Source organism: Dreissena polymorpha, chromosome 11 (genome assembly GCF_020536995.1).
Source record: "Dreissena polymorpha isolate Duluth1 chromosome 11, UMN_Dpol_1.0, whole genome shotgun sequence".
Taxonomy (NCBI): domain Eukaryota; kingdom Metazoa; phylum Mollusca; class Bivalvia; order Myida; family Dreissenidae; genus Dreissena; species Dreissena polymorpha.
The window spans coordinates 15,123,743-15,135,863 of record NC_068365.1 but is presented as its reverse complement, the minus strand read 5'-3'; the positions used below and the strand labels follow the sequence as shown (position 1 = coordinate 15,135,863).

The window sequence follows — 12,121 nt, the reverse complement described above, 5'->3', positions numbered from 1 at the left end:
CTAGGTCACGGAGTCACTTTAAACATTGAGCATGGTGTCCGCTGTTTTTTGTTAAGACAACATGCAAAATATGTGGGGGTATTCATCACGTCTGTGACAAAGCTCTAGTTTTATTTTATTTATTCTTAATGTCTACTTAAAACTGATGCTGATATATTGCAGGTGGTTTTAGCAGAAAGGAAAGGGACTGATGAACTGTATGCCATTAAAATCCTCAAGAAAGATGTGATCATTCAGGACGATGATGTGGAATGCACGATGATCGAGAAGCGAGTGCTAGCCCTGCCAAGCAAGCCTCCCTTCCTAACACAGCTACATTCCTGCTTCCAGACCATGGTAAGCCTCCCTTCCTAACACAGCTACATTCCTGCTTCCAGACCATGGTAAGCCTCCCTTCGACAATGGTTCCAGTCTGTTGAAAAGCATGGCTGCCAGAGGGTGGGGAATTTATCCTTAAAGAAAAACCTTGTTAGCACTCTAGACGTTACATTTATATTTCACTAGCACTCTAGACGTTACATTTATAGTTCACTCTTTATGAAGCTTGGTCAGAACATTTGTTCTAATAATATCTTGGGCTGCACAGAACAGGTCAGTTCCTTTGTATCTCAGATTAAGGACTTTGGGCCTTTCAGGCCCTCTTGTTGTGTATACATGTATAGCAGTTATGCTGTGATAGTAAATTCTGGAGAGGTATCGTTTGTAAATTTTTGCCTGATAGTACAGACACTTGTCAATCATTTCCCAAAACCTGCGGTTGAAAGCTGACTTCAATACATATTGCTCATGTGTTATATTAATGCATGTGCGCAAAGTGTAGTCCCAAATTAGCCTGTGCAGTTCACACAGGCAGAACAGGATGGACACACAGTTTTGTTAGCTCACCTGAGCACAACGTGCTCATGGTGAGCTTTTGTGATCACCTTTTGTCCATCGTCCGTCGTGTGTCGTGCGTCATCAACATTTTGCCTTGTGAACACTCTAGAGGCCACATTTATTGTCTAATCATCATGAAATTTGGTCAGAACATTTGTCCCATTGATACCTCGACTGAGTTCGAAACTGGGTCATGCCCGGTGAAAACCTAGGTCACTAGGTAAAAAAAAGAAAAACCTTGTGAACACTGTAGAGTCACATTTGATGCCCAATCTTCATGTAACTTTGTCAAAATGTTTGTCTAAATGATATGTTGGTTGAGTTCAAAAATGGTTCAGGTCCATTGAAAAACATGGCCGCCAGGTGACGGGGCAGTATTCCTTATATGGCTATATAGAAACCTTGTGAACACTCTAGAAGTCACAATTTTTGCCCAATCATCATGAAACTTTGTCAAAACATTGGTTTTATTGATATCGAAAATAGTCCAGATCGATGAAAAAACATGGCCGCCAGGGGGCGGGGCAGTTTTCCTTATATGGCTATAGTAAAAAACCTTGTTTACACTCTAAGAGGCCACATTTATTGTCCAATCTTCATGAAACTTGGTCAGAAGATTGGTCTCAATGATATCTTGGACGATTTCGAAAATGGTTACGTTTGCTTGAAAAACATGGCTGCCAAGGGGCAGGGCATTTTTCCTTATATGGCTGTATATGGCTATAGTAAAACCTTGTAAACACTCTAGAGGCTACATTTATAGTCCAATCTTCATGAAATTTGGTCAGAAGATAGGTCTGATATCTTGGATAAGTTCGAAAATGGATATGTTTGCTTGAAAAACATGGCTTCCAAGGGGCGGGGCATTTTTCCTTATATGGCTATATATGGCTATATTAAAATCTTGTTAACACTCTAGAGGCCACATTTATTGTCTGATCTTTATGAAACTTGGTCAGAAGATTCATCCCAATAATATTGTGGACGAGTTAAAAAATGATGCTGGTTGGTTAAAAAACATGTCCGCCAGGGGATGGGGCATTTTTCCTTATATGGCAATAGTAAAACCTTGTTGACACTCTAGAGGCCACATTTATTTTCCGATCTTCATGAAACTTGGTCAGAAGATTTGTGCTAATGATATCTTGAATTAGTTCGAAAATGGTTTCAGTTGCTTCAAAAACATGGCCACCAGGGAGTGGGGCATTTTTAATAATATGGCTATATATCATGCTTTAGTAAAACCTTGTTAACACTCTAAAGGCCACATTTATTGTCCGATCATCATGAAACTTGGTCAGATGATTAGTCCCAATGATATCTTGAATGAGTTTGAAAATGGTTCCGGTTGGTGGAAAACATGGCCGCCAAGGGGGCGTGGCATTTTTCCTTATATAGCTTTAAACCTTGTTAACAATCAAGAAGCCATATTTATGCCCCCCTTTGAAGAAGAGCTGGTATATTGTTTTGCACATGTCGATAGGTCGGTAGGTCCGTCCGTCCACCAGATGGTTTCCGGATGATAACTCAAGAACGCTTAGGCCTAGGATCATTAAACTTCATAGGTACATTGCTCATGACTGGCAGATGACCCCTATGATTTTGAGGTCACTAGGTCAAAGGTAAAGAACGCTTACGCCTAGGATCATGAAACTTCATAGGTACATTGATCATGACTCACAGATGACCCCTATTGATTTTCAGGTCACTAGGTCAAAGGTCAAGGTCACAGTGACTCGAAACAGAAAAATGGTTTCCGGATGATAACTCAAGAACGCTTACGCCTAGGATCATGAAACTTCATAGGTACATTGATCATGACTCACAGATGATCCCTATTGATTTTCAGGTCACTAGGTCAAAGGTCAAGGTCACAGTGACTTGAAACAGAAAAATGGTTTCCGGATGATAACTCAAGAACGCTTACGCCTAGGATCATGACACTTCATAGGTACATTGATCATGACTGGTAAATGACCCCTATTGATGTTCAGGTCACTTGGTCAAAGGTCAAGGTCACAGTGACTCGACACAGTAAAAAGGTTTCTGGATGATAACTCAAGAAAGCTTATTGCTAGGATCATGAAACTTCATAGGTACATTAATCATGACTGGCAGGTGACCCCTATTAATTCTCAGGTCTCTAAGTCAAAGGACAAGGTCACAGTGACGCGAAACAGTAAAATGGTTTCATGATGATAACTCAAGAATACTTAGGCCTATGATCATGAAACTTCATAGGTACAGTGATCATGACTGGCAGATGACCCCTATTAATTTTCAAGTCACAAGGTCAAAGCTCAAGTTTACAGTGACAAAAAACGTATTCACACAATGGCTTCCACTACAACTGACAGCCCATACGGAGGGCATGCATGTTTTACAAACAGCCCTTGTTATTGTACGATCATCATGAAACTTTGTCAGAAGATTAGTCCCAACGATATTTTGGACAAGTTCGAAAATGGTTCCAGTTGCTTGAAAAACATGGCCACCATTGGGCGGGGCATTTTTCCTTATATGGACTTATGAATCTTCATGAAACTTTGTCAGTATATTTGTTTAAATGATATCTTGGATGTGTATGAAAATGGTTCTGGTCTGTTGAAAAACGTGGGTGCCAGGATGTTCACAAGTCATGAAAGTTGGTAAGAACATTTTGTTCTAATGACATCTTGGGCTGCACAGAACAGGTCAGTTCCTTTAAATCTCAGGTGAGCAACTTTGGGCCTTTCAGGCCCTCTTGTCTAAACAGGTCATCAAATCACACCTGAAGTCATTTTTTTTTCAAAAAAAAAATGCACGCAATTTTTAAACATTGATTTTATTGGATGTTAACGCAAAGTCCTCATGTGCTTATTTCATACTCTGAGATTACAGAATAACTAATTTGTCAATCAGTAAGGAAAATAAAAATCCTTTGAAACAAAATTCCGCTTAACAATGCAAGTTGTAATATACAAAAACAACACCATAAAATGCATCTTGCAGCTTGCAATCATGGGGTATCGCCTCTATCACATTGCTTTCCTGTGTCATTATTTCCCATTTTTAAGTCATCTGAGCCTATCAGGCAATCACATCAATTACAGTTTCGTACTGACATGTCATGAGCTTTCCTTCAGAAGCTTAATCCTTGACATTTTAAGAGCATTTATAGATGCTGGCATGTTTTATAATGTTTCTCAAGAAGTATCAGGGCATAAAGTGCAACAGAACTCAAAATAATGGCACTGAAAATAAATATAACAAATGCAGCTTTGGCTAATTTATTAAGAATATAAATTGGCAAACTATTTTTGATGGTAGGGGTATAGTTTCTGCACTGTTCATTAGTATGTTGGCTCTTTTTTGTTTCGCTCAACTAAATCAGTTTTTATTTGATCGTCATTGAACTTTCTGAATATGTTTAACTCTTTCAGTGCTGGAACCGAATTTTGAAGACCTTTGCAAACAGTTTGGATCCAGATGAGACGCCACATGTGGCGTCTCATCAGGATCCAAACTGTTTGCTATTCTGATAGTATTCTTTGAAAAAACTTGAAGAAAATGCTAATTTTAGAAATTCAGCAGAAGACATTTTAGCAGACAACAAATTTTCCAGCATGCAAACGCTTAAAAGCGTAAAATGGAGGCAAAGTTCAATTATGAGCCTCTTCTCACCATATACTTCATTTTTTTAAGCCCTTCACCTTTTCTGATGTCTGTCAAAAATTGCATTGCAATATATTGATGAATTTTAAATAAGCTTAGGACATCATTAGGCAACTTGTTACTATACCTGTCTCCCTGCCAAAAAGTAAATGCTTTTAATCAATGTAAACATTGGAACTAAATGTTAAAAAATAATAATAAAATCAATTTTGTCAATTTACCAAATGTGAAAAGGTCCCTTTAAAAGAGAATTCAAGGTTTTGAAGGCATTCTGGAAATAAGGAGCATAATAAATCATCTTCTAAGATACAAAACATTTGAGCATGACTCTGTGAAAAGGGGGTTAAATACATGTGCGTAAAGTGTCGTCCCATATTAGCCTGTGCAGAGTGCACAGGCTTATCAGGGACAACACTTTCCGCTTAAAGTGGATTTTTTTATAAGAAGACACTTTCATTCAAACAAAGAATATCATTCGAGCGAAAAGTGTCGTACCTGATTAGCGTGTGCAGAGCTTCACAGGCTAATCTGGGATGACACTTTACATGCATTAAAACCCCTTTTCTCAGAGCGCGTCTGATTTGTAAAGAAACTCATTATTTGCAGTTTTCCAGACTTCTTTTTATCGATGTCAACATAGAAAATAATGAACACCTTAATGCTTTAGATTTTTTCTTCTCAATACACAATTTTCATTAGAGACCAATTTTTTCTAATAGTTGTCTTTAGGATGAACTCTTTGATGAGAGGTAGAAAATCACTGGCTATGGAATAAGTGAAGTATTTTTCGCTTGCAAAATTAGTTCTATTTATGGAAGTTTTCAATCTGGAAGTGATCACTTTGTTGTGCAGTAATAACAATGTTAGCTTTCATGTTCAAGGAGCAGGATATCTTGATCATCAATTACTTCCGTTGGTTATTTAGGGAGCACTGTTGAGAAGGATTTGGTATTCTGATGATGAATGCTTTTTGTATTTATTTTTTTTTAGCGGAAAGGATTAAAGTTACCAAAAATGACATGCAATGTAGTAAATTAAGTGATTATGATCATAATTAGCAAAATCATCAACAACTAAAACTGAAAAAACAAAAAAAACTGAATTTTTAAAAAATGAGGTCAGTCAGAGTAGTGAAAATAGACCTTTTTTTAACCCATTTATGCCTAGTGGACTCTTCCATCCTTTTAAATTGGATCAATTTATTTCCAAAATAAGGGATGCCTGGTATACTTATTTCTATATTTAGAATATTTCGTACAGAAATTCCTTTAAGCAAACAGCGCAGACCCTGATGAGACGCTGCATCATGCGGTGTCTCATCTGGGTCTAGGCTGTTTGCAAAGGCCTTTTTTCTAGATGCTAGGCATAAATGGGTTAAACGCCTAAGTACAGTATTTTAGGGTTACAGAATAAGGATTGATTGATTTGTTGGAATCAGCTTGCTTGAGAATTAATTACTACACACTTCCACGATGCTCCACTCTTTGCTTTACTTTGTAATGTGGGTTTTTTCAGGACCGCCTGTATTTTGTCATGGAGTATGTAAATGGAGGCGATCTGATGTTCAGAATCCAGCAGGAAGGCAAATTTAAAGAACCAGTTGCAGTGTAAGTTTAGAGGCATGATGATCCATTCTTGCTTACTAGAGCTCATTATAAGGGAACTTTGACCATCACAGTGTTCATGCGTGCGTGTTTGTGTTAACCATTTCTTACTAGAGCTCATTATAAGGGAACTTTGACCATCACAGTGTTCATGCGTGCGTGTTTATGTTAACCATTTCTTGTAGTGGATTTCTTTTTCTTAAACCCAGGACTGATTTTTTACAAAACCTAAAAGTGATTATCCAAGGATGACCTCTTTGAAATTAGGTCAAGTCATTTTGGTTGGTTGCATATATAGGTCACCGAAGCTTAATATGATTTCTTCCAAAATATACTCTGAAACAACTAGGATCAGGGGTTTAATTTTTTGTATGTTTTATTGTCTAATAATTACAACTTCTGTCACATTCATATGAATGCTGCATTCTGAATGGATAATTTGTTCACGTGACCGGTTTTTAGCTTGACTATTATATATGACATATATATAGTGGAGCTATCCTACTCACCCCGGCGTCGGCGTTTCTGTAAGCGTGCAAATTTTGAAAGTTTTCGTACTACCCCAATTATTTTCATTGTCCCTTGACATATTGCTTTCATATTTTGCATACTTGTTTACCAACATGACCCCAACCTATAAACAAGACAGGGTTCGAAATTAACACTCCCACACTCGCAAAATGCGAGTAAAAAATACCAATTGCGAGTTAAGTTTTAAGCCACTAATATTTTTTGCAAGTAAATAAATAGTGAAAAGAAATGAGTAGGTATAATGCTGCTCGACGTCATGATCGCTAAATCTTAGGTCAATTTATAGAACGCCCAAGTACCCGTATGCAGAAGTGCGCACCTTGGATGTAGACTGGTATATACAGATACGCGGATGGTATAGGTACAAAGGAAGTGAAACAGTCGACTATTCACACATGTTCATTGAAGCGAAAAATAACTTGTCACTTTATTCCCACAGATGGAAATAACACAAAATATACATAATATAATAGATAAAGCAAAGTTAACCGCCTTTTATGACCCTTACCAAGATTTAATTTCATCTCTAAGATCATTTTGTGTTGTGTTATAAAAATTGAATGGCATTTTTTCTGCATTTCATTGGTGTATGAACTGTCGGGAAAAATACACCTAATTAAGGCGTAATTTTCCCGACAGTTCATACACCGATGAAATGCAGAACAATGCTATTCAATTCTTAATTGGTCCTCAACTAAGTTTGTTCAAATTATGCCACTAGGTTCAAAAATGACCATGCCTAAGAGGTCATATGTGTTATATTTAGCATATAACAACACATATTGTTAGAAGGTTGTTGTGGCATGATGGCTCATGTGACCAGGTAGCGACTGGGGAAGATCACGGCTTCTCCCAAAAGGCGCTGAGAACCAGTTCCATCCAGTAAACACAAACAAAAGAATCACAATAAGCGGAAGGCTTTTAATGCAATCAAGCTTGACAAATAGTTTTTAACTTTAACAAAATCATATGATGATCCTCTTCCAAATTTGTTCTAATTATGTCCCTGGGGTCCAAAATAGATCTTCTTTGGGAATAACTATTTACAACATATATAAAGGGAAAACTTTAAAAAAAGAAATCTTTGAAACCTCAACTCAAAGAGGTTTGGTATTTATAATATTACTTCATCCAGTTGTCCCAAGTCAAGTTTTTTTCAAATCATGCCCCAGGGGGCATAATTGAGTCGTGTTCTGAGAAAACTGGGCATAATGCATGTGCGTAGAGTGTTGTCCCAGTTTAGCCTGTGCATTCCGCACAGGCTTATCAGGGAAGACACTTTCCGCTTTTATGACATTTTTGGTTTAAATGAAGTCTCTTCTTAGCAAAAATCCAATTTAGGCGGAAAGTGTTGTCCCTTATTAGCCTGTGCAGACTGCACAAGCTAATCTGGGACATCACTTTACGCACATGCAGTATGCCCAGTTTTCTCAGAACATGACTCAATTGTCCTACCTCTGGAGGAATTTGTTTGTCTTTACTTCCCTCCCCTGGACATGTTGGGTGTTTTGTATGCAACATACATGATGGTCATCTAAAAATTATATTCCTTCTGTTTAAATCATTTTCATTTAATTTATATTCAAATTATTTTAATATCCATGATACGTCAAAATGGAACAATGCAGTTTAGTTTTAAATTGTCAATCATTCATCTACCAAATGCAAAACATAATTTAAACATTAAACAGTTAGTTATAGGTTTAGCAACTTTATTTTGTGTGCCATTTAATATGTTTCCAATAACTTAAAATAAGTACACTTTGAGAAAGTGCATATTGATACAATATCAGATAAATAGCCTTGGATCTAGGCAGATAAATTGGTTCATGCAAAATGGTAAATGTTTTGTGAAACACATTGCTATAATTCACTATGATTGAATACTTATAATGCATCTGTAATATCCATTATGTTACTTATTTTATTTACTATGATTGAAGTTGGCATTCTAGTTTAGAGAGAATAAGAGGCATATCCAAAAGTCATAAGTCGAACCAGCTCATCTTATTCACAATTGTTCCATGTTTAAAGTTTTCTTGAAGTACTGTGATTAACATTTCTGTCATAAAGTTGAACATGAATAGCTTCACATTTAGAAAAAGCTGTGACCACAGGTAGCAAGATTTAAATTGTGTCTATTTTAGATCTCTGCTTTTCCCAGACACATTTATAATTAATTCTATTTTTAAGAACTATCCAATGATCAGTACACTTTGGACATGTACTAGAAGATGTGATATAATTTTATGATCTGTAAAAAAGTAGTCTCGTATTTTTAGAACTATTGTCATTTTAGATGAGTAATGTAGCTTTAATAAACTAATTGCTGTCAGCAATTCTTGTGTCAGAAAATTTGCCTCAGTAAATTAATGTAGAATAAGTTCTTTATATAGTGATATACGGACGCACATCTCTGTCAAATAGTTTGATAGTTATTGTTTGTGAAAGAACACATTTTTTCTGATTATGGTCTATTTGGTTTGAATATTTCAGAGTTCTCAGGGAATTCCTGTAGTAAATAGACATTAATAGATTGTGATTGTGGTTGTAAATTAGTGAAAACAATTAGTAAATAAACAGCATCATTGCAATGTAGAAACACAAACATTTGCATAATTGTATATAAAAAATGATATAAGGTCTGTTCATTGAATGCTTGACAAGGGGTGGTTGCAAAGTAGTAATATCTGCACAACATTTGGGCTTCTCTCTAGGAAAACAGTGTTTTAGTAATGACATATTGTGCTGAAAGTGTTGTCCTAGGCTAAACTGGCATGACACCTCAACCCTCGATCAGTTGATTGCATGTGACAAGGTGTTTTATTGTTTATTACAGATTCTATGCGGCAGAAATAGCCATAGGTCTCTTCTTCCTTCACAAGCAAGGAATAATCTACCGGTAGGCAATTTTCTTATAAGTTTTCAACTTAAAAAAAAACATTTAAAAAAAGAAGATTTAGCCCACTTGCATTATAATAATCGTCTTCGTGTTTTAAATATGTTCACATTTTACCAAATCAGTTACCTGGCAATATTATATAGACATCAACAGTACAAGGTTAGAATCAAAATTTAAATGTTTGAAGCAACCAGTTGATTGGTTATGTGGATCATTTTGATTTTTAATACTTACTATAACAAATTGTATGCAAGCAAGAAAAGAACAACTGTATGTTGTTGTAAGAACAAAGAGATGTGTTACAACCCTTTCCCGCAAAGATGGCTATATGCAACCATCATAAAACCAGACCAGCCTGGGAGTAACTAACATGCTGTTCAGGTTTTGCGCTTTTTTCTCCTCATCAGTACCTTAAGATTGGTAATAAAACCTTCAAAACTTTAATCTTATAAGAAAGGTCTTGAATTTTATTAGATTTTCCAAATGACTGCAAATGCGTCAAATTGATATAGGGATAATCACCAAGAACTGGCAATGCTTGGGCCTCTGTCTTGTGTTGAAGTATAGCAAGACCTGTTTGAAATGTCCTGCTGTTCTTCACTGGCACAAAAAACCTTACGAAAACCTGCCCTCATCTGCTTGAAACTATTGCACATTGAATGCGGGGCTTGATAGTCAAAATACCCTTTGGGAAAACTTCAGCAAATGACATACATTTATCAAATTCTGAAATTCTTTGAAAATGGAAGTGTACAGATTGGCTTAGTTGTCTGAAAATTGATGGATTATGTATAGATCTGAGATTTAAAGAGGATCTGAGATTTCACTTTACTCAATTTATAAGTTTAAAGATTTCCTTTGTGGGTTTCTGAGTAACAGCCCAGACTTAAGGCCTTATATTTTTTCTTGGTTTTTACACTATTTTGCCATACAGTACCATCAACCACTAACTAGAAGAACATGATTTGCTTTTTATTTTATTTGACCCAAAGTTACAGGAAGCGATGCTTTAATTGTTTGAATGACATATCTCTTGAAAAAAAATATCCATGGCAAAGTCTTTTCAAAATTTCATTAAAGTGAGCCTGGGAAAACTGGGGGTAATCATTTATGTACTTAAGTGTCATCCCAGATTAGTTAATGCAGTCTGCACTTTCGGCTTTTATGTAAATTTGTTTTAAGGAGTATCTTCTTAACGAAATTCCAGTTGAGGCGGAAAGTGTTGTCCCTGACTAGCCTGTGGGGACTGCATTAAGCCCAGTTTTCTCAGAACGCGACTCATACGTTTTTAAATGCACTTTGGGAAAAAAGTTCCTACTCATGTGGGTATAAAGTATTGTCCCATATTGCACAGGCTAATCAGGGACAACACTTTCCACTTTGTTGGAATGTCTATTTAAAGGAAGTCATTTCTAAACGAAAAGTCTATAAGGAAAGTGTCTTCCAAGATTAGTTTGTGCAGACTACACAGGAAAATTGGTTGGAACGATACATTAGCCACAAGCAAAAAGCCCCGTTTTTTTTTTTCTCAGCGAGGCTCATTTCTAGATGCATGATCTTTGTATGATTTATGTCTGTAGAGACTTGAAGCTGGACAATGTTCTCCTGGACTCAGAAGGTCATGTGAAAATTGCAGACTTCGGCATGTGTAAGGAAGGAATCCTTAATGACAAGACCACCAAGACATTCTGCGGGACGCCAGATTACATCGCACCTGAGGTAAACAGTCCTATAAATTGTTTGGCTTGTTGTGAGGCTGTCAAAATAGCGCTGTGGTTGGTACATGCACTTCTCACTTAGGCGACCATGGTTCAATACCTGATCCTTGTACATGCAAGCTGGGTAAGTGATTGCAGACATGGGGTGTCCCCCGGATACTCTGGTCTTCCCCCACAGCACCACACCACCCACTAAATGTGCCTTGTTCTGAGAAAATTGGGCTTAATGTATGTGCGTAAAGTGTCGTCCCAGATTAGCCTGTGCAGTCCGCACAGGCTAATCAGGGATGACACTCTGCTTTTATGGTATTTTTAGTTTCAAGGAAGTCCCTCCTTGCCGAAAATCAAGGTTAGGCGGTAAGTGTCGTCCCTGATTAGCCTGTGCGGACTGCACAGGCTAATATGGGATGACACTATGCACATGCATTATGCCCAGTTTTCTCAGAACGCGGCTCAAACAGTTGGAAATTGCAGTTATAATTCAACATTCTTCCCAACTTCTATTAAAGTGAATAAGATATGAGTCCATGAACACCCTATTGTAACTCTTATAATGCAGCTCCAGGTACTTAATTTATAATGAAAAACACTTGGCTGGTCATGATGAAACCCTGCAGACTTTGTTTCACATGTTTAAAGTGAATTTTACAGACAACAATTTTTCCTTATCAGTTGCTGTAATATAACTAGCATTGCATATTTTAAGACTGTGGGATAGATTAATACCATTGCATATTTTAAGACTTTGGGTTAAAGGGAAAACTAAAAGTGAAAAACTACCCTAAAATGTCATGCCGGAGAAGCAATTTCAACGCTTATAAGTCATTTCCAACATT

The 12,121-nt window shown here is 36.8% G+C and overlaps 1 protein-coding gene across 4 annotated transcripts in view; it reads left to right on the top strand.

Moving 5' to 3' along the window:
- LOC127850125 (calcium-dependent protein kinase C-like) overlaps window positions 1-12,121 on the top strand; it is a 160,061-nt gene that overhangs the window by 106,451 nt on the left and 41,489 nt on the right. For all 4 annotated transcript variants that reach the window (XM_052382912.1, XM_052382911.1, XM_052382915.1 and 1 more), the window contains 4 exons: window positions 163-336; window positions 6,046-6,137; window positions 9,505-9,567; window positions 11,148-11,286. In XM_052382912.1, the coding sequence (XP_052238872.1) occupies window positions 163-336; window positions 6,046-6,137; window positions 9,505-9,567; window positions 11,148-11,286 (468 nt within the window). The remainder of the gene's footprint in view (window positions 1-162; window positions 337-6,045; window positions 6,138-9,504; window positions 9,568-11,147; window positions 11,287-12,121) is intronic.